The sequence below is a fragment of the Amphiura filiformis genome, chromosome 6 (genome assembly GCF_039555335.1).
Source record: "Amphiura filiformis chromosome 6, Afil_fr2py, whole genome shotgun sequence".
In the NCBI taxonomy this organism is placed as follows: Eukaryota; Metazoa; Echinodermata; class Ophiuroidea; order Amphilepidida; family Amphiuridae; genus Amphiura; species Amphiura filiformis.
The window spans coordinates 19,424,096-19,451,856 of record NC_092633.1 but is presented as its reverse complement, the minus strand read 5'-3'; the positions used below and the strand labels follow the sequence as shown (position 1 = coordinate 19,451,856).

Genomic DNA, 27,761 nt, shown 5'->3' with positions numbered 1-27,761 from the left:
GTTGTGTTTCTTTTTTGCTTCTATACCAACGGTTCCGGAATGAACGTCTTGTTCACCAGAGGCGAACAACGTTATTTTCTGTTCTTCACTTCCATCTTATACCTTCTGTTGTGTGTTTTACGATTAGCAGTTATATCATGGCGATGCTTGGATAATTATTTGAGTTAGAATTACTTTTGGTGGAAATTAATACCGAATTTGCAATAATATGTCCTGTTTACAAAGTTTGTTTTGACAACATTACAGAATTATTAATGTCGATGATGTGAACACTGGAATTTTGTTCACAATATACGACAATTTGAAAAAGCAAGTATTTTGTCTGGATTAGTGTTCTTCAACTGGAGAAAAGGTGCATAATAGATTGAAAGTGCCCAGATTGAGCGATAGCTCAGGCTGGTGTAAAATGACTACATCCCTAGATAGGGTGGCGGAAGAAGATGACGACGAAGAAGGGGGGTCTGCGGTGGAGCAATTACAAGCCTTAAGAGTATCACAAGCAAAATCGGACAACAGGGTCCGAATAAATGTTGGCGGTATCCGCCACGAAACTTACAAAACTACATTACTTAACATTCCCGATACAAGACTCGCATGGCTAGCACAGACTACATCTATGAGCAATACTGATTACGATCCTATAAACAGGGAGTTCTATTTTGATAGACATCCTCGAGTTTTTGAAGCAATTTTAAATTTTTATAGAACTGGAAAGTTACATGCACCGTGTGATGTTTGTGGGCCGCTTTTTGAAGATGAACTTCAATTTTGGGGGATTGATGAAAAACAAATTGAACCATGTTGCTGGGCTAATTATACCCAACATCGTGATGCACAAGAAACGCTGGCCAAGTTGACGGGTAACGATGACAACGACAGCATGGATAATAGTGAGGATGAGGATGATGTTGCTAGGATATTTGGTATCGAGGTGGAAGAAAGACAAAGTAGAGGATGGTATAGTAGATGGCAACCAAGGGTGTGGCTCTTGTTAGAAGACCCATACTCTTCTAGAGCCGCTACCGTAAGTATTTTACAGATAATCAAATTTTTAAAGATAATACCACTTCTGTGTGTAAAATATTTAAACGAAAATGGTATCATGTGAATCAGAACCTTTAAGCATGTATTTATATTTAAAAGGGCATTTCGTGATCCACAGCATCATCCCCCCCCCCACACTTTTCTCAAAAAAGTTGAGATTTTTATACCACTGGAAACCTCTGGCTACATAATGCTGACGTACAAAACAATTCTTACAAAATCGGAATCAACTGAAATTTTGGGAATAAGCTTTTTTTCGTATGTATCTGCTGAAAAATGTCATAAAAAGAGGATGCAAGGATCACGAAATGAGAAACGATTTATATGTTGGACGAAAGTTTAAATGAACCGTGTCTGTTTATAGCACATAATGCTTACGGAAAAGTTTTGACGGGATCACGGGAACCAGAGATGTAGTGACTTGAATGTGTAAATATTGTATGCTTAAGTCAAAAACTGTCATAGGTACATGAATATTACGAGAGGGTTGGTCAGTTACTTACAGCATTTAAATTTTCAAAATGTTTTTGTACATTGAAAAATGGATATACTCTAAAACAAAGAAACAAGCTAGTAAAAAGGGTCATCAAGAAACACAAGGTGTTGCGTAGGTGGAAAATCAAATTAAATATTGATTGTCATCATCTGCGAATTGAATTTCGAACAAGAGATAATGATGATATTTTTTGCTGAAAATTACGTCAACAATTTTAGAACGTCTTTAACAGGACGATCCCCTGCTCTTTTCGAATAGTCTGTGGCGTTCTTTAACGTCTCTCTTTGCTGTAATCGTATATTAACTTCCATCCATTTTCCTTTCATTTGATTTAATAAGGCCAACAAGCTTATTGGGAAATCAAGGGTCCTATCAGGACACGTGTGTCTTTCCACACGGAACGACCGTTTAAAAAAAAAAAACATACCCTTTATCTATGCAAATATATTAATATAACCCGGTCACGTACGATAGTGAAATGAAGCTAATGGGCAATTGTCATTCCAAACTGCCTTGGTGGTCATGTATTTCATCGTAGATATCATACCATCACACATCAAAAGTGTACTGTGATAAAACTGTTAAAACAGATCAGATTTCCTGAAACTTGACGTAGGCCTGAATTAACTTATTAACCTAAATCATATGTAGGCTAATTGTTTACTTTTATCAGCAGCTCAATACTTGCTAATGCTATGGGTTCTCATTTATCATGTTTATATACCAATGTATAATTCTTACTATCTGAAAATATTTTAAAACAAAGGTTTGATAATTATTTTCATTAGTATCCAGATTATACTAACAGTATGAGGTAATGTGAAAAGGCTGTAAAGACATCTATTCGACCTCTGAGAAATGCGATCACATTTAGTCAAGCTTATGTAACTGTCTAAATCACATTCTGTGGTCTAAATAAACAAGATAATACGCCAGAAACATAATATCAAATTGAATTGATGGGAAAGAGAATGTGATGACATTTCATTTATCGAGTTTGTTTTTTTTATCTGACACAATAAACAAGATAACGCTTTCGAGGAATTGAATATGTTCTTTACGTGCTAAAAATAATAAACAATTTCATGTCTATCATATACATCCATACAACAAAAGTTGACATTAGATGTTTAAAACATTTTTACTACATTTGTTAATTGAACAGATGCCAAGATATAAATTTCTGAAAAAAGGACACAGTTTGATCTGTACTTCATGCTTTTAAAAAACAGATATACAGCAAAACCAAACACACTATAGAAAATATGCCAAGTTGTTAAAAATTTAGGGCAGAATGGAGAAATTATTTTATATTTACCAAAATTTGTATTGTCGTGCGGTTAAATAAGTAATCGAAACATTCAGAAAGATGATAGAAAATACCATTGAAGAATTTAAAAGTCACGCCCGGAAACGACTCCAGTGACATTAACCTCAAAATTGTATCCTATACTACGACAACGGGGCACAAATTGTTTTATATTTGCAGAAATTGAGTTTCATTTAGTGGAGTGTTAAGGAAAGTTGTAATTTTACTAATTGTAATATACATTTAAAAATCTATGTAAAATAATCAGCTTACATATCACAAATTCTTAGTAATTTGAGACGAATTTTCATTTGGAACAATGGTATTGCTCGATTTAAGGTTATCGAATTATGGAATGGCGAATTGCTTCCAATGGTGCTTCCATGCTTAAGGGAGTCTGCAGATTGATGTTATGATTCAATTAAATATACGTTTTATGCGTGACTGTAATAATCTGTGAAATAAGAACGACGCGATAACATTTAGAATACAGAGTTTAGAATGCCTTCCATGTGACCCATATAATTCATCGTGAGAGATGAAGAAAAAAACTTCAACAAATGTACGTTTATTGCGTCAATTAGCCTATAATTTGCATAAGAAATAGCTAGAAATTAAATGCCACTAAGGTCTTTAGTAAACTAAATTCATTTGAAGTCAAAAGAGTAATGAGATGGTCACATTGCAAGACATATGCAGTGAATGCAAGACAAGAAAAAAAACAATAATAAAGTGCTTATCTTTGATTTTACATCACTGCTATGATTATGTAAATAGTTTTGAGAGGATTTCTCTCCTCAATTCCAGGTTAGACAATCACAAGGGTCTTATATCATTATTTCTATTTCATTTTATTGGCCCTTATTTCTAAATCTTTATTTACCATATGGATGAACAGATGATTTGTATACATCACACATCTGCAAGTAAATTGAATTGAATTTGAACTTGATGAACAATTGCCACTTTGGCCTTTTGAAATCTGACAAGCGGATCAATAGCAAAGGACAACATGATAGTAAACGAAGGATCAAATAGCAGACGGGGTTGTGATAATAGTATACATGATGAGTACATTGAAAGTTTAGCACATGTGTTGTCATGAGTGTCCGACCTGCTTAACTTATGAGGTCATCAGCCACGCAGAAAAAACTTGACTCAATACTTTGTAATAAAGTACAGAAATCCTTAATGATAATGTCAAATAGTTACCTAATATGTGTAAAAATTATACTCAAATCATTTCAATATTACACAAATTAATTGTTAATCATATTCTTAAATTATACATTGAGTTATATTGAGTTATAACCTTTTATACATAACAAACAAACAAACAAACAAACAAAACAAATGAAGGTATTCGTGAGAGCTAGTGTTGGGCGCACGGGGGAGGGGGTATGCGTACGTGTTCGCCAAATGAATGTCGGGGTGCGTTTATGTTGGTTTGGTACGAGTGTTATTTTTGTGAGGCGATCCTGAGACAGGAAAGTCTACATTACTGTTAAAGTTGCTTTGGAACACGCACATCTAATGTGCTGTGACATTTGGTCCAGGAAGCTGTTCCATGGGATTTTGCTGTTATGTCAGTTGGGAAACTGCTTGGTTACTGACATGCATGTTTTTAGACTAGAGTATTGAATTAATCTCGTGTGTCATTTTGGTTCATTTGTATGGACAGGATTTTAAGATTTGACCTTGTGAACAATTATAAGTTTCTTTTTGAGCCCAGTTTACTTTGTATAATGTTTACTTGTAATTTTTTTAATTATTGACAAATATGACAAAAAGGATTAATGATATCCGTTTGAATAGAAGAATTATTGAAGCTATATAGTAGACGCTCATTCTTAATCAAAGTGTTAAGATGTGGAATTCACGTGGTCTTGAATTGAAATCACCTCTTCCGATTAGGACCGCAACTTTACAAAACAATATACAAACCTCATTTTTATGATTCTTGAATATATTATAAGTCTTGAATGTTTTGCAGGTTGTGACTACATTTATTTTTGATAAAACAAAATTGTTTGTCTTTGTGCAATCAGTCTTCGTATTGAATTATTTTCTTTCTTGATATTTGATAAATGGTTCAGTTTGATATTTTGTGCAATCAGTATGTTTGATGTAAATTAATTAGCTATGCTGGTTCATTTGTTTTTAGTGTTTTACCATTCAGGTAGTTATAATGCTTTATTTGGGTTTCCCACTTTTGGTTCTTGATGTATTAATGTATGTAGTGTATTTGTAGTATTTTAAACAAATTAAGTATAAGTATTGTATTTGACTAAATTTTACCACTTTCTTATATTGTGTATTTGAATGTACGTAGTATTTTTTAAACCTTTTTGAATAATTTTGTTGATGTTGATGTTGTATTGTTACCCTGGGCCACAAGGAAGAACAGGTGCCACAAGGAAGAACAGGTGATTAATTTTCACCTGATTGAATTGCCCAGATTAAAGAAGGAATAAAACAAACAAACAAACAAACAAACCCCTTTATTGCACAATTATTGAGTAGTAACAATGCATTATTCGATATTGTTACCTTGCACATCCACATTGCACACTTTTTGAAAATGATACCAAGGTAGAATGAAAAGACTGGAATATTATTGCACATTGACTGACGAACATGACGAAACGCAAGGAAATAATAATCTATGTTATATAATACCATCAAAACAACATTATAATGACACCAAAACAAACTATTAGTCTTTTTTTCATACATATATGACTCATGTGCTTAATTAAGTAATATACAATGAATATTTTAACATGTTTAAGACAATGGAATTCATGATGCATTCTCCTATATTTATATCCCAATGTACGTCACAACATTGTCATATAGTGAATAATGCATTGTTAGTACTCAATAATAATAAATAAATTTATCAAGAAATTGTAAATGGTGTTTGAAAATCATGGAACATGTGCTCTAATTTGCATATTCTGTTAATCAAAACTTAAACGTGAAAAAACCCGAAGATGTAAATATCTGAAAAAGATAGTTTAGATATGTCGAGTAGAGAATGGGATGATGATGCGTGGAAACCATGGCAACAAATGTGGAAAACAAAAAGGTGCGAATGACTCAAAATTTGAAAAACATTAAAACAATAGAGCATTGTCTGTTTCAAATGACATGGAAATAATTAGGAGTCGTTATTGAAATATTGTTTATATGATGTGGCATAGAACTTTTGCCGGTTCATTTATTTGATATGAGTTAATTGACTTGGGACAAGCAGCAATGCGGTATTATTGACGGGAGGCTCGGCAGGAGCTCATTTCTTCCGATTCATTTGAGCCGTTTATATCTCTAGCACGTGCAGATATGCGTGGACGTATTAAAAGACGTGGTGTAAGGCATGATTCTGAAACAAGAGGGAAAGAGCGAAACTTCACTTGAAAATAACAGCTATGCTGATAGCGATCCACGAACATTACGGTACTTTGAATGGTTACTGTTTCTTGTCGGCTTCTGAACTGTAAAACACGTCTGAAATCATCATAAAAATGACTTATTTTAAAATGGAATGAACAGATTTGAATACCTTCTTGTACTCTATCAGCTTATAATCACCAAAATTGATCTTATAAAGTTACAACTGAGCATAACACCCCGGGCATAATACTTATGATATTATTACACCTAAAACATTCATATATTATTTCAAATATTCAACTTTTGACTTTAACGTGGTCGATACAATCTTCTAATTGAGCGGATTAAGCTTCAACATAATCAGTGTGATCGTGCTTTATATTCCTTAATGTAATGAAAAGCCTGGAGTGGTTTGTATGATTAACGACCGTGTACATGATGTGGTTAAGTTTAAACACTTCATGAATAATGTGAAAGGGTATATCCCCTGGGATATGATGAATCTGAAATGCTTAGTCCAGGAATGAAGCGCTTCATTATAATAATTATATACCAATCAGCACTCTCAATTATTGAAATAAACAAAACTATAAAATAACAACATATTTCAAGGACATCATGTTTGATAACACTGATCAAAACGCTTAGTCCTCCTGCATACCAAAATACACACTAATGTAAACTTTCCTGACTCTGAACCTCCCTACAAAATGATCTTTAATAATGCCCCGAGTGTATGCTTCACTAATTGATGTTTGTGATGTAATGGGTTATCACAGGCAGCCATTTGTCGATGTGTATTAATTTAACATTATGTACATCGGCAAACACACCCACAACCCCAACACACACCCATATACACCCGCGCCCGGTGGCGCGGCGTAGGAGGGGAACAAAGCTGCCATCTCCCTGTGAGAAGTCTTGCCTCCCCGTGGAATGCTGGCCGCCCTGATATTTAAGATTATTATGCATGTTTGTGTTTTTAGCCCATTTTTACAATTTTCGTCAAATTTTGTCAACCCCCCCCCATTGAAAGTTGCCTTTCCTCCTTCCCCTCTTTGCCCTCCCTCTGAAAAAGTCCTGGCTATGTTACAGCTCGCGCACCCCACACTACCAAACCCCATGCAAAATGCATACTTTGAAAACACTAAACGCATACGCATCCACTACCACCATGACCACATCAAACCACACAGTAATGTCAACTTTCCTGACTCTGAACCTCCCTGCAATACATAATCTTCAATTATGTACTGTGCTTAGTGCTCATTAATTAATATTTGTGATGGGTTATCACAAGAAGCCATTTGTATGCGTACATCAATATAATTATGCTCATCAACAAACACACCTCAATCCACCCACCCACCGCTAGACCCACGAACACATATTAAGGTAGACTTTCCTGAAATTGGCCCTCCTTGCACAAAATTAATACAAATGTCTAATATAGTTTCTTATTGTATCTAAATTTGATGGAAATTTTAGCAGGAAAACGCACCCCATACGAATGGGGTGCGTTTAAATCTGGGGTGTGTTTGTTGATGAGCATAATTATATTGATGTACGCATACAAATGGCTTCTTGTGATAACCCATCACAAATATTAATTAATTCTATGTTTTTCATTGTAATATTTTCATGTAACCTTGGGTGCCATCAGCCACACGCTCAGCGTTCTTGATGGCATCCACATCTCATATAATTTATAATGCATTTGATTATCTGTATTTAATAATAATTTGTATATATGTGAGAAGAAACCAAATAAACTTGAATTGAATTGAATTGAATTGAATTGAATTGGGGTAAATTAATAGCCCGCGTAAATAAAATAAACAACCAAAAACCCAGATCCCATTTTAACACCACTAGGTTATTTGTGAAAAGGTCCGCAGGATTACATAGTTTATATAACATACGATACATTCTTGTTAATTCAATTTTTCAAGACTTGTATTTTAAAATATGTATATTGTGTCAAAATATTGAACCTTTTGACATACCAATGGCAATTCAAGCCTACGCCGCTTAGTAGTACGAAAAAGAGATTTAAATCTATCTAGGTCAGGATTTGGTTGCCCTTTGTCTCACGCTATGTAATAGACTTATCATGGTAAGCTTGGATAACATCTTTATAAAACAAGAAGCCGAAACCTTTAGATGAAATCGTGGAACCAATCAGCTAATGTAACTATGTTTTCATTATGTGAACCAGGCTAGGCAAGGTGACAAAACTACGCATATACCTCAAGCATAAATTCCCCTTGTCTGTTAATTGGTTAGTTTAGTCTTTGTAAAAATATGATATCATGTTGTCATAAAACCGACTCGATTTGAAACAAGTTCCACCGTTTTGTATTCTTGCCATCATAAATCTCACCGTATTAGTATTTTGGGTTAATTAGTGCAGGGATATGAGATTAGTGGGACTGTTATTATGGCCCAGATAAAGACTTCTAGGAACGAAGACGTACCAGAGCGTGATATAGCGTTTATCCAAAAATCCAGCGATCCAATAAAGCATAAGCCCTTTGCCAACTATTACCTCCATAATACTCATAATCTAATTGGCCGCATAATTAGTTTCTGCAGAAGTGTTTCAAGATTTTAATCACCATGTAACCAATCTTGTTTTAAAAGATACTGATCCAAATTATTGACTTGTTTAAAACTTATTAAATGTAATCTTTGTATTTGATATTCTTACAAATTCCTCAATTATTGGAATTAAGGCGATTTAAAGTGATAATATTTACACCCACGAACACAGCACACACCCTACACATTACATGAACACATAGCAATAACCAAAAACAACAACGACAATCAGTGAGTTCATGTTCAAAATATAACTTAGACTATGCCATAGTCAATTTTTGATAAATAAGAATACCGTATGTATCGAACTGTAATTTCTTCAAGTTTATGTTGAGACAAAATGTACAATTCATTTCTACATTTGCCTATTTTCTATCCTGCTTGGTAGGCTGTATTATTTTAGCACCAAGTTACTTACATCCGTGTGGTAATGAGGTTAAGTGGCGATATCTGGTGTTGCAGCAAACATATGTATTGATACAGCTGTACTACTTACATGCATACTCTTACCATGTTGACTTTATGGTCGATATGTTCGCAACACAACCATGCAAGTTGAGACCTATTTTCATCGTTGTACTCTTAATAATAATAATTTCTACCTAGGAATGGGGGTATGTATATTGTTGCAAGGCAGTCCAGTGTCAGGAAAGTCTACATTATGTACGTGTTTGTTTGTTGATCTGTATAGTGGCCCACACTGTGGGTGCCTTATCGCTAATGCCATGTGGAGCCAATTCTGGGTTTTGGAACAGCCTTTACCTTACGGAGATTTTTTTTCTTGTAGAGACTCAAAACAATGCTCCATGAGGAAAAATGCACCACAGGGCATTAGTTTAGACATTGATGTAAATTGATTTCAACAATCAAGGGCGTGTTATAGCAAGAGCTTCGGGCCCATGCACAAGGAGCAGTGTGTGCCCCTTTTAACATCTCCTTTATCAGCACTAATGCCCAACCCACATAGTCCTTGAGGCCCCTGAACCCGAATACAATATATACAAGGAAGTAAATGGTAATTCAGGAAAGAAAAAATAGATTTGTGAGTCAAAGAGTGGTTTCCTTTCACATAATTCATATATAAAAAGAAAACACAAGGGGTATGTATATTGTTGCAAGGCAGTCCAGCGTCAGGAAAATCTACATTATGTGTGTGTTTGTTTGTTGATCTGTATAGTGGCCCACACTGTGTGTGCCTTATCGCTAATACCCTGTGGAGCCAATTCTGGGTTTTGGAACAGCCTTTACCTTACGGATATTTTTTTTCTTGTGGAGATACAATGCTCCATAAGGTAAAATGCACAACAGGGCATTAGACATTATTACAAATTGATTGCAACAAATGCCAACAATAAAGGTCTCTAGGAATTCTACCCAGTGAAGCGTTTGGTGATTTTATGATGCGTGGTCCTGTTAGTTATTCCACAGTGGAGCCACTTATGGGTTCAGGAATAACCAACCTTATGGAGATATTTCAAATGCTCCATAAGGAAAAAACTTGGACATTTTCAAAAGTGTGTAATTTCCATAAGATAAGGAAGGGAGTCCGCCCTATAAATATAAACTTACCACGCTTATCAGCTTATAGCTGCACCTCTACAAGATTATAAAAATAAACTTTATAAGTAGTTCCAAAGTCAGGAAAGTCTACGTTATATATGTAACCTTTTTGGGGACACCTGGATATAATACATTTTTAAAGTCATGCAATTGTTTTGTTGTTGTTTTTGTAGTGAGTTTATGCCATAAGTGTTCTTTGTTTTAGTACTCCTAAACAATACTTTTCAAATAATTTCACACACTTTCGGCAATTCTTTTCTATTCTCTTTACAGGTTTTGGCTTTTGCGTCGTTATTTTTCGTGTTGATATCAGTGATGTCATTTTGTATGGAGACTATTGAGACGTTTCGTGAAGATATTACTGAAAGACCTGTCCTCTGGTTATTCGTCTTGGAAGGAATCAGTGTACTATGGTTCACCCTGGAACTCATCGTCAGATATATCTTCTGCCCATCAAGGAAGAAATTTTTCTTAACTGTTGAAAATATCGTGGACATAGTTGCATGTGTGCCGTTCTATGTTGACTTCATCTTCAGAATGGCTGACCTGCACTCGTCTGGTGGTTGGGAAGACTTCTTAAGCTTCCTCAGAATTGCCAGATTATTTCGCGTTTTCAAATTAGCAAGACATTTAAGTGGATTGCAGATTTTAGTGCATACGTTAAGAGCAAGTGCTAATGAATTGCTTCTACTTATTGTTTTCGTTGGACTTGGAGTACTTATATCATCCAGTTTAGTTTATTACGCCGAAAAATGGATTGCTTCGGAAGAGGCTAAAAACGATTTTGAAAGCATTCCTGTTGGATTCTGGTGGGCTGTGGTTACCATGACAACGGTAGGATATGGAGATAAAGTGCCTCGTACATGGCTTGGATGTATCGTAGGAGCTATGACGTCAGTGATAGGTGTGCTAACTCTCGCCCTTCCCGTCCCTGTAATTGTCAATAACTTTGCCTTATACTACACTCATGCTCAAGCTAATAAGAAATTACCAAAGAAAAGAAGGCGGGTGTTGGTTGGAGCAGCCGATGCGTTGAAGGCACAGGGTGGAGCGAACATATCGTCCAGTATTAGTGGTTATTCAACACAAAGTACTAATGAATATGACAATAATAGTATCAGAAGTGATGACAGTGGCATCAAAACAGGTTAGTAATTTGGCATTGACCGATAACATGTGTCTTGCATGCACTGAAACCACATACAGCAAAGATGGTCTCAAGAGACTTCTTTCGGGTTAACTCCTCTCAACTAAGGGATGAAATGAAAACTCGACCAGAGGTTGATGGACGGTTACCGGCGGTTGAACCGCGTTCCGTTGTTTAGAGCAATGGAAACGACTCCAACCGGACGGATCCGCCCGGAACCGGCAGTTGCCCCCGGTCGAGCTTTTATTTCATCCCTAAGACTGTCTAGAACGCTTTGTTGCTGACGTTGCATAAAGTTCATCCCATATAGGCCTAGTAGTTATGACCCACAGTGGTCATGACCAGTCCTATTTGCGGTGTTTCCTATATAGATAACAAACCATCCTAGATGGTGATAGCTACTTCTTATTTGACTTGTTATTATAGGCTTATGACGAGCAATTTGAGACCATTTTCGTTAAAATTATGTTTCTGAGACCTTTTTGTACCGTATTTGGCATCCCGTAGGCCCCTTTTGCATTTCAAACTATATATTAAATTTAAAATCAAAACAAAAGGTACTATATATTAAGATATTCTGAATACTAGTAGCAATAAACACGCATTCCAAGTAAAACGGCATTGTCTGAGGGAAGCCTTTTGATTTTCTAACCATCGTGCTTTTGAGACCTAGTATAGCGATCAGTCTCATTTATAATATGTATTCCAAGTGCATGAAACATAATTTTCGGAAGGAAACCTTTCAATTTTCTAGAAATGTATGTTTTAAGACATCTCAAAAATACCTACATTTTGGTATTACAGTAATAGAGTAAAATGGGGTGCACCAAATGGCTTCAATTGGGTCTTCGTTTTAAAAATTATCCCACTTCTGACCCTCAGACCCCCCCCCTTCTATACGTCGTACAATAACCACATAAGGGTAAAAATGGCGCACCAAATAGCTTAAATTGGGGCTTCATTTAAAACAATACACCTTCGTCACACAGGCAATGACATGACTAATAATGATAATTGTGTCCCCCCTTTCAAAAACGGATTTACGCTCTTACCCTTTTAACTATATTTTCAGCATATTGGAGCTATTTAAATGTAATGTGAATTGTTGCAATTTGGCACTAACACTTAGGATGTGCTTATAGGCCAACAAGACAAACAAATTATTTTATTAAGAAATTGGGAAATTTAGAGGTTTACCTCTAGTACTATTTTTTTTCAATCATCAAAATCGTAGTAAAAGTAATTACAAACACATGGACGTATCCAACAATGGATTGAATTCTTTTGTATATTATCAATGAAATGGAATCTCTCCGTGATAAATGGGTCATCAATACGTACATGGCAGAAGACAAGCTTTGCAAATAGTGTAATGTGGCATATGGCAATTTGTCATCAGAACATCCAACTAAACAACATTAATAACTAATAATGTTCACAATGTAAACGAAAAACCTCGTACTGGATTCATTTGATTAAAATAATTATGTAATTAAAATGTTTTGAGTGAATATTGAAAGAGGACAGAAAAAAATACTACTAACTTTCAATTTTCAATGTGTGACGTTTGGTCATAAAAGGTCACTAAAAAGTCAAGTCCGTCACAACATGAAACGACTTCTTTTGATAAGATAGCTGATAGGAAGAAACATGACACGTTGGTATTGTAAGGTATTTACCTTTGTCTCATCTGGAAAAGGGGGCAGATTACCCATGATAATTTTAAAGACCTCGCTACAGTCGGTTCCGATCAGGGTAACTTCCGATTTTCGGCTACACTGACTTGCCCGTCCTGTAAAAATGCCCATCCTGTAAAAAAATACCCGTCCGCTAATCAAGGTTTGTTGAATTTTCCATTCATGTGCTGAAAGTCTATAGTTTAAACAATTTTTTGGAAATAATTTGTGTCTGTATAACTTCAAAGCTGAATCATCTTCCTGAATGCACGCGCTGCCGACTTTTTACGTGAGATGTCATCGGACACATGGGGATCCTTTTGCCGGTCTAGTTGTCTCAGACCAACGAAAACCTGATTGATTTAAAACTATTTTAAATTCGGTAATCCCGTGTAACTGTTTTAACCTACCAAAATCAGGTCGAATGAATGCAAAGACATTTTCATTTAGATGTCTTCAAAGAGAACTAGATAATCGTGTTGAGTGCAAAATGGTATAGTCTAACCGATCAACTCATCCTACGTATGTCGTTATCTCCAAGGACTTACTGACCGCGTCATTGCATGCCGGTATTTCAATCCTAAACACGTCTAATAATTATGAGAACAAAAAATGTTTGCTTGAAGTCCTCATAGAATGATAAATAGTTAACCCATTTTAGACATATTTTTCCTGACAAAATCCACACAAAACATATTTTACCTCTAAAATTTCACAGGGTCCATGAGCCAAAAATCTCCATTTTGACGGAGAAAATGTAGGGATCATGAGGTTGTTGATTGGACCATCTAATATTGTCAACCTTCTTGCAATATATTCAATACATTAATTTTCCAATATCGAGTCCTAAATTAAATAAATTGTCTTTAATTTCAATCGGCTTTAACTTATTGTTTGGCATTTTCACAAGGAGCTATTGATATTGATTAATTTGTTTCCTATTAATGAACCATGCTCCAGGAAAAACCCAACAGAAAAAGAAACGTAGGCTATTCAACGACAACACAAGAGAACACAAGCCGGAAAACCGGCAGCTGTTACAGGTACTGGGAGCAGTTGTCATGGCAATCGAAACAAGTCAGGTGGATGGATACCTATTAACAAACACACAAACTGGAGATCCAATAGATTAACCAACAATATGACATTCAAATTTTCTTTAAAAAATCTAAAATTTGTTTAAAAAAATGATTGATGGTGAGTGTACTGGACGTGGGCCGGCCGGGTGACTTAGTATGGTAAAGGTAAAATACCAGTAACCGCAGTTGGTGAATTCATGTATGCAAAATTAAAAAAACATATTCTGGTGTAATTTAAACATCTGCGTCACTTAACACTATATGCATGTTTAAACATGTCAGAAGAAAAAATGGATTCAGTGTTACAGTGTCCTTCAAACTGCATGTGTTAAGGGGGTACTACACCCCTTTGGTAAATTTGTGACTATTTTTGCATTTTTCTCAAAAAATGATAACACGCTGGTTACAAAAGTTATGTATATTATTGGGGCAAGGAATCGAATTACTACACTGAAATTTCAGTGACCCAAGACAAGCGGTTCAGTATAATATATTAGGAAATGATCATAAATAACGAACCGCTTGTCTTGGGTCACTGAAATTCCAGTGTAATAACTGGATTCCTTGCCCCTATAATATACATAACTTTTGTTACCACTGTGTTATTAGTTTTTGAGAAAAATGCAAAAATGGGCACAAATTTATCGACGAGTGTAGTACCCCCTTAAGCCACTGATACTGTGTCAGATAATGCTGCTTTATGATTTCAATTGAGTTTTATATATTGCGTCTGCATTTACAATCAGATACGTAATCACATTATAAACATCAGACCTCATTAATGTTGGTATTTGTTCCAATATATAAACCATGGTAACGAGACAAGATCATATCAAGATCATCGATCAAACAATAAATGTGTAAATCTAACAGTAAGCCTGCCATTTATGAATCAATCAAATGTAAAAAGTACCAACTACACACAAACGTCATCACATAATAATAAATCAGGATGTGTCTATATTGACAAAAAATATGGATAATGCAATAGTTTATGTGACTGGTATTGAAAAAATAAAAACAATTTAAGCATGTTTTCTTTGTTGTTTGATTATGATATGATATGATATGATATGATATGATATGATATGATATGATATGATATGATATGATATGATATGATATTGATATTATATGATATGATATGATATGATATGATATGATACGATATGATATTGATATGATATGATTTTATTAACCTGATTTGTTGTTTGATTATGATATGATATGATATGATATGATATGATATGATATTGATATGATATGATATGATACGATACGATATGATATGATATTGATACGATATTGCAATAGTTTATGTGACTGGTATTGAAAAAATAAAAACAATTTAAGCATGTTTTCTTTGTTGTTTGATTATGATATGATATGATATGATATGATATGATATGATATGATATGATATGATATGATATGATATGATATGATATTGATATGATATGATATGATATGATACGATACGATATGATATGATATTGATACGATATGATATTGATATTGTGATGTGCCCTGAGTAATTTAATTTGATTTAATTATTTAACTTTGTTTACAAGCTGAAAGTATGTCATGAGATGGGAAACCCCCTTGTACGTGCAAGATAATGGTGTGGAAAGTCATTTTTGGAATTCCCCCAAATTATTGTAAACAAAGTCAGATCTATGTTTGGAACTTGGAAAGCCCCTGTTCATTATTGCACCATCAGGAAAACCCCCCAGGAAGTGATGTAATGTGAATGTGTATAATTAATCTTGGGAAATCCCAAGATTGCAGCAATGTTGTGAAAATGTGATTGAAGTAATGGTTTATTAATAGATGATGGGTTTTTGCATGAGTACTGATATAAAAAGCTGGAGGTTGTTGTTGGGACTTTACAGAATGCCGTGGGAGATTGAGAAACTCCACATGTGTGTGATGGTAAAAAAAAAAAAAAAAAGAAGTGCATTTTAACCAGTTTATATAGCCAATAATTGAGCTAATTTTAATACAGCAACGAAGAAGACAGCGAGCACACAAAAGTGCTCTTCCTCATCAAAGGATTAAAAGTTCTTCTGTCAAATTGCTGGAGTTTGCTGGGTTTGTGAAGGCCACGCATCTTTCAAAAAACAGCGGAGCTGTGTTAAAGAAACCTGTTCCCTGGAGAAAGAGAGAATGGTGAAAGAAGCACCATTTTTTGAAGAAAGCAGCGCAAGGAGATATTTGAGAAGAAAGCAGCGCAAGGAGATATATTTGTGGAGATAACAGCGCAAAGGAGATTGGAGAAAGCATCATCATTTTCGTATGAGGATTTTATACGCAAGGATTTATAAGCGCAAGTGTACACTGGACTTCGCAGGACAAGCGAATAAGGATATATTACATCAGTCGTCCAGAACATTGCAAGAACTCTAGGATCACCAACAAGAAGACAGCTGGTTAAGTAGTCATAGAGTAAAACTGGCATTGTGTGATTTTATTGTATATGCGATATTGTTATTATATGTACCAATCATACTCTGTTCTCAATTAAAGACTTAGATTTTGTTAGCTTAAATAAACAGTGTATTTGTGTTGTGCATTCGTGTGAGTTCGAGTAAAAGGTGATTTTGGCCTTGAGTCAAGTAAGACTCGTAACAAAAATTGGGGGCTCGCGTCCGGGAAAATACACTGTAAAAAAAGTTAACATTCATTTACTGAGTCTTGAAAGTGAAAGTACAGTATGACAGAGTTCAAAGCAGAAGAGTTTCTTGAAACTATAAATTGGGAGAAGTTTGATGAGTTGAAGAAGCCTGATTTATTGGCATTTGCCCAACATTATGACTTGAAAGTAAAGCAAGCTACAAGAAAGCAAATAATCAAAAATGCCTTGATAGATGTTTTGGTCGGGGAAGATATTTTGATGAATCCTATTTGGAAGAGAAACTTGAAGTAGAAATTGGTGGGGACTCAGCATTTAAGTTGAAAGAGTTGGAAATTCAATTAGAATTGAGGAAAATGGAAATGGACCAAAAGAAAATGGAAATGGATCAAAAAGAAAAACTGGAAATTATCAAGTTAGAGAATGAAAAACAAGAAAGACAAGAACGGCTAGACATTGAAAAACAAAAACTAGCAATGGAAGAAAAAGCACGCCAAGAAAAGATGGCGCTTGAGCACCACAAATTAGAAATGGAAGAAAAGGAAAAACTAGCAAAAATTCAAATGGAAGCACATTTGAAAGAAAAAGAAATTGAGTTTGAACAAGAGAAGTTGGCTAAGCTAGGTGACAAATACTCATCAAGTTTCTCCTCAAAGTCAAAGTCAGGCTTTGATGTTACAAAGTATGTAAAGCTTGTGCCTAAATTCAAAGAGAAAGAAGTTGACGAGTACTTTCAACATTTTGAAAAGGTAGCTACAAATTTGAAATGGCCTCCAGAGCATTGGACCCTACTGTTACAAAGTAGTTTTGTGGGGAAGGCCAGGGAAATTTACTCAGCTCTACCAATAGAGAAGTGTAATGATTATGAAGAAGTCAAACAGGCAGTTCTCAAGGCATATGAACTGGTGCCTGAAGCATACAGACAAAAGTTCAGAGATTCAAGAAAGCAAGCAGATCAAACCCATGTAGAATTTGCTAGAGTAAAAGAACAAATGTTTGACAGGTGGCTTGGGTCAAAAGAAGTCAAAGATGATTTCGGCCAACTTAAGCAATTAGTTCTTATAGAAGAGTTCAAGAAATGTGTCCACGTTGACATTAAAACCCATTTGGATGAAAGCGCTAGCAAAATTAAGACGCTAAACGAAGCAGCGACAATGGCGGACGACTATGGTTTAACTCACAAATTGAATGGGAGTAGATTTAGTCATAACAGAAGTTATTCAAACAGGTTCAGCCATAATCAACCTAGAACAAATCAGGGTGGTAAACAAGAAGTGAAACCTCAGTCTAATTCACAGCATAGTGCTGGTGGTAGAGGGACCCCAGGGAGTTCAGGTAACAGAGCAAAATTTGGGACTGAATTTAAAGCCAAAGTAACTTGTACTCATTGTAAGAGACCAGGGCATACGATGACCCAGTGTTATTTCTTAAAAGGCAGACAAGACGCACAAAAACAGCAGCAAACTGCTAGTAATACTGTAGGATGTGCAGTGTCACTTGTGTCAAAGAAACAAGTCAGTCAAATCAAGAAACAAGAATTCCCACAAAAGGGAGGTGAGACAGACAAGGTGTGTGAAGAATTTGAACCATTTGTGTTGGAGGGAGTAGTATCACTTGGTGAGAATGGTAGTCCAAAGCCCATTAAGATTGTGCGAGATACGTGTTGTGCACGGTCTATGATTCTGGAAGGAACTTTGCCCTTTAATGAGGCTAGTTCAGCAGGTAATGCGTTGATCCAGGGTATTGGGATGGAAATAATTAGTGTACCTCTCCACAAAATTAACTTGACATCTGACTTGGTTTCTGGTCCTGTAACCATAGGAGTTAGACATGAATTGCCAGTCAAGGGAGTGTCCATGTTGCTAGGAAATGATCTGGCAGGGGGAAGGTTTTTCCTGACCCAATAGTCACAGATAAGCCCTGTATACAGGATGATAATAGTGAGGAAGAGGAGATATTTCCTGCATGTGCAGTGACACGGGCAATGAGTAAGAGAGCCTCATTAGAAACAATTGAGGACAACCAAATTGATGACTTAGGCTACAATTTGGAAGACACATTTGTGTCACAGTTGAATGAGAAAGAAGATAAACTTCCTTCTCCTGGGGATAAAAATACCCCTACAAATGACACAGCCTCTGAGCATGAACAAATTGAGGAAACCATGAGAGACCCATTAAGTCATGACAAGCTGATTCTGGAGCAACAAAATGACCCAGAACTCAAAGAGATCAATCAAAGGGCATTGACCCTAGAAGAAGCAGAACAAAATTCTGTTTGTTTTTACAAACAAGATGGAGTGCTAATGAGAAAATGGCGCCCACCTGATGTGCCTGCCGATGAAGAGTGGAAGGTAGTGCACCAAATTGTGGTACCAAAACTCTACCACACTGAAGTTATTAACATAGCACATGATAGTCCCATGGCAGGGCATTTGGGTGTTAAGAAAACTCATGAAAGAATTCTGAGACATTTCTGGTGGCCCACTCTCAGAAAAGATGTTTCTGAATATTGCAAAACATGTCACATATGCCAAGTAGTAGGGAAGCCAAATCAGAAAATACCTCCTGCTCCATTAAAGCCAATTCCAGCCTTTGATGAACCATTTAGTAGGGTTATTATTGATTGTGTAGGCCCCCTACCAAAGACTAAGTCAGGTAATCAATACCTTCTGACAATTATGTGCGCGTCAACACGCTTTCCTGAAGCCATACCCTTGAGAAATATTAAAGCAGTGACAATAGTGAAAGCTTTAACCAAGTTCTTCACATTTGTGGGGCTCCCCAAGTCCATACAGTCAGACCAAGGATCAAACTTTACTTCTGGAGTATTTCAGCAGGTCATGTATCAATTAGGTATAGAACAGTATACCTCAAGTGCTTACCATCCAGAATCACAAGGTGCACTAGAAAGGTTCCACCAAACATTGAAGAACATGATCAGGACATATTGTTTGGAATTTCAGAGGGACTGGGATGAGGGAGTACACTTGTTGTTGTTTGCTGCTAGGGAAGCTGTTCAGGAAACTTTAGGATTTAGTCCTTTTGAGTTAGTGTTTGGACACACAGTGCGCGGGCCCTTAAAGTTGTTGAAAGAAAAGTGGCTCAATGAGAAATCAGATATCAATTTATTGGATTATGTCTCCAATTTTAAGCATAGGCTTAACAGAGTAACTGATATCGCCAAAGAGAACTTGAAACAGGGTCAGGCCAAAATGAAACAATGGTATGATAAACATGCCAAAGAGAGAGTGTTCAAACCAGGTGACAAAGTTCTAGTACTGTTTCCAATTCCAGGACACCCATTGCAAGCCAGATATCATGGCCCATGTGAGGTAGAGTCAAAAGTGGGTGAAGTAGATTATATTATCAAGACTCCTGGTAGACGCAAGAGCAGGCAGTTATGCCACATAAATATGCTCAAAGAGTATGTTGAAAGAAGTGACAGTGGCATTCCAAAACCTGTGTGTACAGTAAAACATGCTGATAATGTAGACAAACATGCCGATGTAGACAAAATCGCCAATGTAGACAAGAGTAAAGATGACAATTCTGATGTCACATTTGACCAGGATAAAGAGCTGGAGCACAAAGAGTATAATGTAAAATTGAACAATTCTGATGTGCTCACTAATTTGGACTCAAAGTTAGGTCATCTTTCTCAAGATCAACAAAGTCAAATTGCAAATTTGATTCACAAATTTGACAATATATTTCCTGATACGCCAATTAGTAGAACAAATGCTGCATTTCATGATGTAGATGTTGGTGATACAAAACCAATCAAGCAGCATCCTTATAGAGTCAATCCATTGAAAATGGAACATCTCAAAAATGAGATTAATTATATGCTAGACAATGATATCATAGAACCAAGTAGTAGTGAGTGGAGTTCACCATGTATTCTTGTTCCCAAGCCTGATGGTTCATACCGATTGGTCGCAGACATGAGAGCTGCAAATGTTCATTCAAAGACAGACTCGTACCCAATTCCAAGAATTGATGATTGCATAGACAAAATTGGGAATGCAAAATTTGTTAGCAAATTTGATCTTTTGAAAGGGTACTGGCAGGTTCCGCTCACAGACCATGCCAAAGAGATTTCTGCTTTTTGTACACCATTTGGTCTTTACCAATACAAAGTTATGCCATTTGGGTTGAAAAATGCACCCGCAACCTTTCAGAGAATGGTAAATCAAATTGTGGCAGACATAGAGGGATGTGAAGCGTATGTAGATGATTTGATTGTTTACAGTCAAACTTGGGAACAACACATGGAACAACTCCATCAATTGTTTAAGAAGCTGTCTGAAGTACAATTGACAGTCAATCTGGTAAAAAGTGAGTTTTGCCATGCCACAGTCACATACTTAGGATATGTTGTAGGTCAAGGTCAGGTGAAACCTATTAAAGCCAAAGTTGAAGCAATTGAGCAATACCCCACACCTGTAAACAAGAAGGCACTCATGAGATTTCTAGGAATGGTTGGCTATTATAGAAAGTTCTGTCCAAACTTTTCAGAGATAGCAAGTCCTTTGACTGATTTGTTGAAGAAAGATGCAAAATTCATTTGGTCAGAACAGTGTGAAAATGCTTTTCACAAAGTCAAATCAATACTCATGAGTTCACCAGTACTTACTGCACCTGATTTTCAGAAGCAGTTCAAGTTGACTGTTGATGCCAGTGACATAGGCTGTGGAGGTGTTGTGATGCAAGAGGGTGAAGATCAAATAGATCACCCCATTTGTTACTTTTCAAGGAAATTCAACAAGCACCAGAGAAATTACTCCACAATTGAGAAGGAGTGTCTAGCATTGCTATTAGCATTGCTACATTTTGATGTGTATTTGGGTACCACAGTATACCCTGTGCTTGTTTTCACAGATCACAATCCCCTCACCTTCATCAACAGGATGAAGAACAAAAACCAAAGACTGGTGAGGTGGAGTTTGACCTTGCAAGAGTACAATCTGGACATCAAACATATTAAGGGAAAAGACAATGTAATGGCTGATGCCCTGTCCAGAATTGCATAAAAAGTGACAAACAAAAAATTCCTTTAAAAGGGAAGATGTGTGTGACAAGTAGTCACTGTGTATGATGAGTTAAATACTCAAAGTTGATAATATGTTGAAGTTGATGTAAAAGAAGAAAACATTTAAGAAAGTTTTCATTACATTCGAACTTTCTTCTCTTAAGGGGGAGGGTGTGATGTGCCCTGAGTAATTTAATTTGATTTAATTATTTAACTTTGTTTACAAGCTGAAAGTATGTCATGAGATGGGAAACCCCCTTGTACGTGCAAGATAATGGTGTGGAAAGTCATTTTTGGAATTCCCCCAAATTATTGTAAACAAAGTCAGATCTATGTTTGGAACTTGGAAAGCCCCTGTTCATTATTGCACCATCAGGAAAACCCCCCAGGAAGTGATGTAATGTGAATGTGTATAATTAATCTTGGGAAATCCCAAGATTGCAGCAATGTTGTGAAAATGTGATTGAAGTAATGGTTTATTAATAGATGATGGGTTTTTGCATGAGTACTGATATAAAAAGCTGGAGGTTTTTGTTGGGACTTTACAGAATGCCGTGGGAGATTGAGAAACTCCACATGTGTGTGATGGTCTTCGTGCTTCAAAAAGAAGTGCATTTTAACCAGTTTATATAGCCAATAATTGAGCTAATTTTAATACAGCAACGAAGAAGACAGCGAGCACACAAAAGTGCTCTTCCTCATCAAAGGATTAAAAGTTCTTCTGTCAAATTGCTGGAGTTTGCTGGGTTTGTGAAGGCCACGCATCTTTCAAAAAACAGCGGAGCTGTGTTAAAGAAACCTGTTCCCTGGAGAAAGAGAGAATGGTGAAAGAAGCACCATTTTTGAAGAAAGCAGCGCAAGGAGATATTTGAGAAGAAAGCAGCGCAAGGAGATATATTTGTGGAGATAACAGCGCAAAGGAGATTGGAGAAAGCATCATCATTTTCGTATGAGGATTTTATACGCAAGGATTTATAAGCGCAAGTGTACACTGGACTTCGCAGGACAAGCGAATAAGGATATATTACATCAGTCGTCCAGAACATTGCAAGAACTCTAGGATCACCAACAAGAAGACAGCTGGTTAAGTAGTCATAGAGTAAAACTGGCATTGTGTGATTTTATTGTATATGCGATATTGTTATTATATGTACCAATCATACTCTGTTCTCAATTAAAGACTTAGATTTTGTTAGCTTAAATAAACAGTGTATTTGTGTTGTGCATTCGTGTGAGTTCGAGTAAAAGGTGATTTTGGCCTTGAGTCAAGTAAGACTCGTAACAATATTGATATGATTTTATTAACCTGATTTGTGTTCTTTTGTTTTCCTATTTTACTCTTTCCTTTAGTTTCAGGTTCAGTCAATGCAAATGGAACAGATAAACTACCCAACACAGCCAAAGGGGAGAAAACAGAAATTACTGTAACTTTTACCGATGAACTAAACGATTACGGATCTACATCACCTACATCGCCAATTCCAACAACACCGTCACCGGCACATTCCGATAAATCTGACAGAGGACCAGATGTATCTCCGTCTCAACCCAACCTCCATCCTCGTTCTAGACTAAGTAAAAGAGCAAGTCTGGTGCCGAATGGAGGACCAGCTGGGCCCGGAGCAGGAAGAAGAGCAAATGGTAAGTATAATCCTCCAAATTTTTTTTATTACGTTACTGATATAGGAAGTTATAGGAGGAAAATGAAGGTGTTATTAATAATACACATTTAAACTACAACCTAGTGTCTGGTTTCCCTGATACCACGTGCTCAATTATAATGCAAGTTTTCCTGATACCGGGTGCCCGAATATAATGCAAGTTTTCCTGATACCGGGTGCCTGATTATAATGCAAGCTTTCCTGATGCCGGGTTCCCGATTATAACATAAGTCTTCCGGATACCGGGTGCTTGAGTATAATCACGTTTCCATGATACCAAGTACTCAATTATAATGCAAGTTTTCCTGATACCGAGTACCCGATTATAATACAAGTTTTCCTGATACCGAGTACCCGATTATAATGCAAGTTTTCCTGATACTGGGTGCCTGATTATATAAATGCACTTGTGTATTATTTTGCTAATCACGGTTGCCCGAATATTATGCAAGTTTTCCTGATACCGGGTTCATGATTTAATGCAAGTTTTCCTGATACTGGGTGCCTGATTTTATAAATGCAAGTGTATTATTTTGCTAATCACAGTTGCCCAAATATTATGTAAGTTTTCCCGATAGGGCCTACCGGGCGCCTAATTACAATGCAAGTTTACCTGATACCGTTTGCTTGATTATAATCCAAGTGTATTTGCTAATCACGGTTGCCCAAATATAATGAAAGTTTTCCAGATACAGGGTACCTGATTATAATGTAAGTTTTCCTAATACCGGTACCCGATTATAATACAAGGTTTCCTGATACCGGCTGCCTGATTATAATGCAAGTCTTCCTGATACAGGGTGCCCGATTTAATGCAAGTTTTCCTGATAGTGGATGCCTGATTATAATGCAAGTTTTCCTGATAACGGCTGCCCGATTATAATGTAAGTTTTCCTGATACCGGGTGCCCGGATTATAATGCAAGTTTCCTGATTCCGGGTGCTTGATTATAATGCAAGTCTTCCTGATATTGGGTGCCTGATTATAATGCAGGTTTTCCTGATACCGGTGCCTTATTGTAATGCAAGTTTTCCAGTTACAAGGTTCCCGATTATAATGCAAGTTTTGCTGATACCGGATGCCTGATTATAATACAAGGTTTCCTGATTCCGGGTGCCCGATTATAATGCAACTTTTATCTAATCACGGTTGCCCAAATATAATGCAAGTTTTCCTAATATCGGGTGCCTGATTATAATGCAAGTCTTCCTGATACCGGTGCTCGATTATAATGCAAGCATTCCTGATATTGGGTGCCTGATTATAATGCAGGTTTTCCTGATACCGGATGCCTGATTACAATGCAAGGTTTCCTGATTCCGGGTGCCCGATTATAATGCAAGTTTTCCTGATACCGGTTGCCTGATTATAGTGCAAGGTTTCCTGATTCCGGGTGCCCGATTATAATGCAAGTTTTATCTAATCACGGTTGCCCAAATATAATGCAAGTTTTCCTAATACTGGCTGCCTGATTATAATGCAAGTCTTCCTGATACCGGTGCTCGATTATAATGTAAGTCTTCCTGATACCGGGTGCTCAATTATAATGCAAGCATTCCTGATATCGGGTGCACGATTATAATGCAAGTTTTCCTGATACCGGGTGCCTGATTATAATGCAAGTTTTCCTGATACCGGGTGCCCGGATTATAATGCAAGTTTCCTGATACCGGGTGCTTGAGTATAATGCAAGTTTACCTGATACCGGGTGCCCGATTATAATGCAAGTTTTCCTGATACTGGTTGACTTGTACTAATGCAAGTTTTCCTGATACCGTGTACCTGATTATAATGCAAGTTTTCCTGATACCGGGTGCCCGATTATAATGCAAGTTTTCCTGATATATGGTGCTCGATTATAATGCAAGTTTTCCTGGTATTGGGTGCCTGACTATACTGCAGGTTTTCCTGACTCCGGGCGCACGATTATAATGCAATTTTCTTGATACTCGGTCGGAGCACGATTATAATGCAAGTTTCCTGATACCGAGTGCCTGATTATAATGCAAGTTTTCCTGATACCGGGTGCCTGATTATAATGCAAGTTTTCCTGATACCGGCACCCTACCTAAAACTAGCTGCTAACAATAACTTTGGAATCCATATCTGATCCCCAAACATTGAACCAAAAGCGCAACGTTTCGTAATATCAAAGTATTCTAGCCACTTTGGTGGTATGGTATCAGGTATGTGTGGATGTGAAGCACCTCAACAATTTATAGAATTATAAGAAGGGAAAACACAGCAAATAGCGCATTTCTTGTTTTTGTAAAAACATCTAATTTTGATGATATTAGTCAGAGAAAGTGAAATGATGGAGCGGAGCAGGTGGTTTGAATCGTGCACGTCAACGTGCGACCATATAAGACGACCAACGCGTCGTCTTATCATGGGCATCGTTACCTTGGACATATTGATCTAGCTTTTATACTTGCAGCTATAATTATTACACTCGTAAATTATTGAATCTTATGTCCTTTCCTTCCTTTTGTAATATCACTTGTGTAAATTATTTACAAAACAACTAATATATTTGCGTGATATATTGTTTTTAATAATTAGCCTGCATATCTAAATGTGAGCGAATTTCATTTTTTTTCTCACTTTCTTTTCTGTGCATTGCAGGTCGTATCACACGAGTACCGTCCAGACGCAGATCGTTCATGCCATCCATGGTTGTTGAAGAAGGTTGAGCAATTGATCCCTTTGAAGACTGGGTTTCAATGTTTCTTTGAATTGCGGAAAGATGACGCAAGAAGCAATAGATTATTTGTAATCGTGAAGGCTTCTATCATGATCAAAATTCGTCACGAAGTAAACCTTGAAGAGCGCATACACTAGTTGATTTTACCATTCAAAGAACGCGGAATCTTGTGGTAGATTTGCTCATAAAATGGAATCTCTGTATTATTGATTGGTTCAAATCAAATTCACCGTCTGAAAATCAGTGATTCAGTGATTCTTGTATCCAGCTTATATAGAGTATCTCCAATTGGCTTCACTCCTAAATACGGTTTGATTTGAACTTAAATAGACCTAGGCAAACGCGGATCCAGTGGGACCTGTCCCCAGATGAAAAAGGAAATTGACGATTTTGTGCCGATTTTGCACAATCGTCCAATTCCTAAGAGGGTATCTCCCCAAGATGTCAAATAGAGTCGCATTTGCCAGAAAATTTGGGTGAGCGAAGCGAGTTCATGAGTAGACCCACATCAAAAATCTGGATCCGCCCCAGGCCCTATTTACACCACAAAATGTGAACAGAAAACGGAATCGGAATTGGGTCATGGAGAAGGCTGTTTGGGAGATGGGGAGGTTTACAACGAGACGACTGTAGGCCTACTGTGTTGTTCAGTCGCTGATGGTGACGATGAGCGACAGGTGATTGACCAAGTGACAGGATAGAGAGGATCTCCGGGAAGTGGAGGCACCACAAACACTTTGTTGGCGGAGAGAGTAAATTTCGAGGGAGGGGGAAAAATCAACCAATTTTGCCAAAATCGCCGCAAAAAAGTGGAAATGATCGTAATTGTGGGTTTGTGCTGGGGAGCAAAAGTTTTAACTGGGGTGGGCATTTGAACCCACCACTCTCCCGTGGCGCCACCATTAAGTGCACTAATGTCGATATTCTTCACAGGTTTTGAAAACTTTTAACCAATGGCCTATAACGATCAACTTGGCCAACCTATGTTACACGCTGATGACCATTTGATAATCCTGTTGTGCGACGACGGCTTCTGATCCATTGGACACAGTCGATGAAATTCACGTTATAGAGACGTCAATATAAAGTTACAACGTATATCCATCACGGTCATGCCTACTGATAATAAGGTTGAATGATATTAGGTACCGAATCTGACAACGCATACATCAAATGGTTCGGAGACCATGTCACGCATAATTATGATATTTTACATGATATGGGATATGCGTAAACATAATATTATATAATGACATGAGATATGATTGTGTTTCTTAAAGAAACGTTCTATCAAAGAAATATATAATTAAGGGCTGGGGTATGAACGTTTGGACAGTATTTATTTTGGGACATTAGAGCACATCAGACATATCGAATTGCATTCTGAATACGAAGAATGTCATTCTGATATCAAATAATTTT

At 36.7% G+C, this 27,761-nt stretch overlaps 1 protein-coding gene across 2 annotated transcripts; it reads left to right on the top strand.

Moving 5' to 3' along the window:
• On the top strand, positions 1–27,761 carry LOC140155116 (potassium voltage-gated channel protein Shaw-like). Of its 2 annotated transcripts, none has more exons than XM_072177821.1 (4): positions 1–1,024; positions 10,680–11,553; positions 23,331–23,615; positions 26,261–27,761. In XM_072177821.1, exons 1-4 carry the CDS (start codon positions 407–409, stop codon positions 26,326–26,328), a joined length of 1,845 nt encoding a protein of 614 aa, XP_072033922.1. In that variant the 5' UTR covers positions 1–406; the 3' UTR covers positions 26,329–27,761. The 2 variants fall into 2 exon arrangements, with proteins under 2 accessions (XP_072033922.1, XP_072033921.1); XM_072177820.1 differs by having other exon boundaries at positions 23,325–23,615.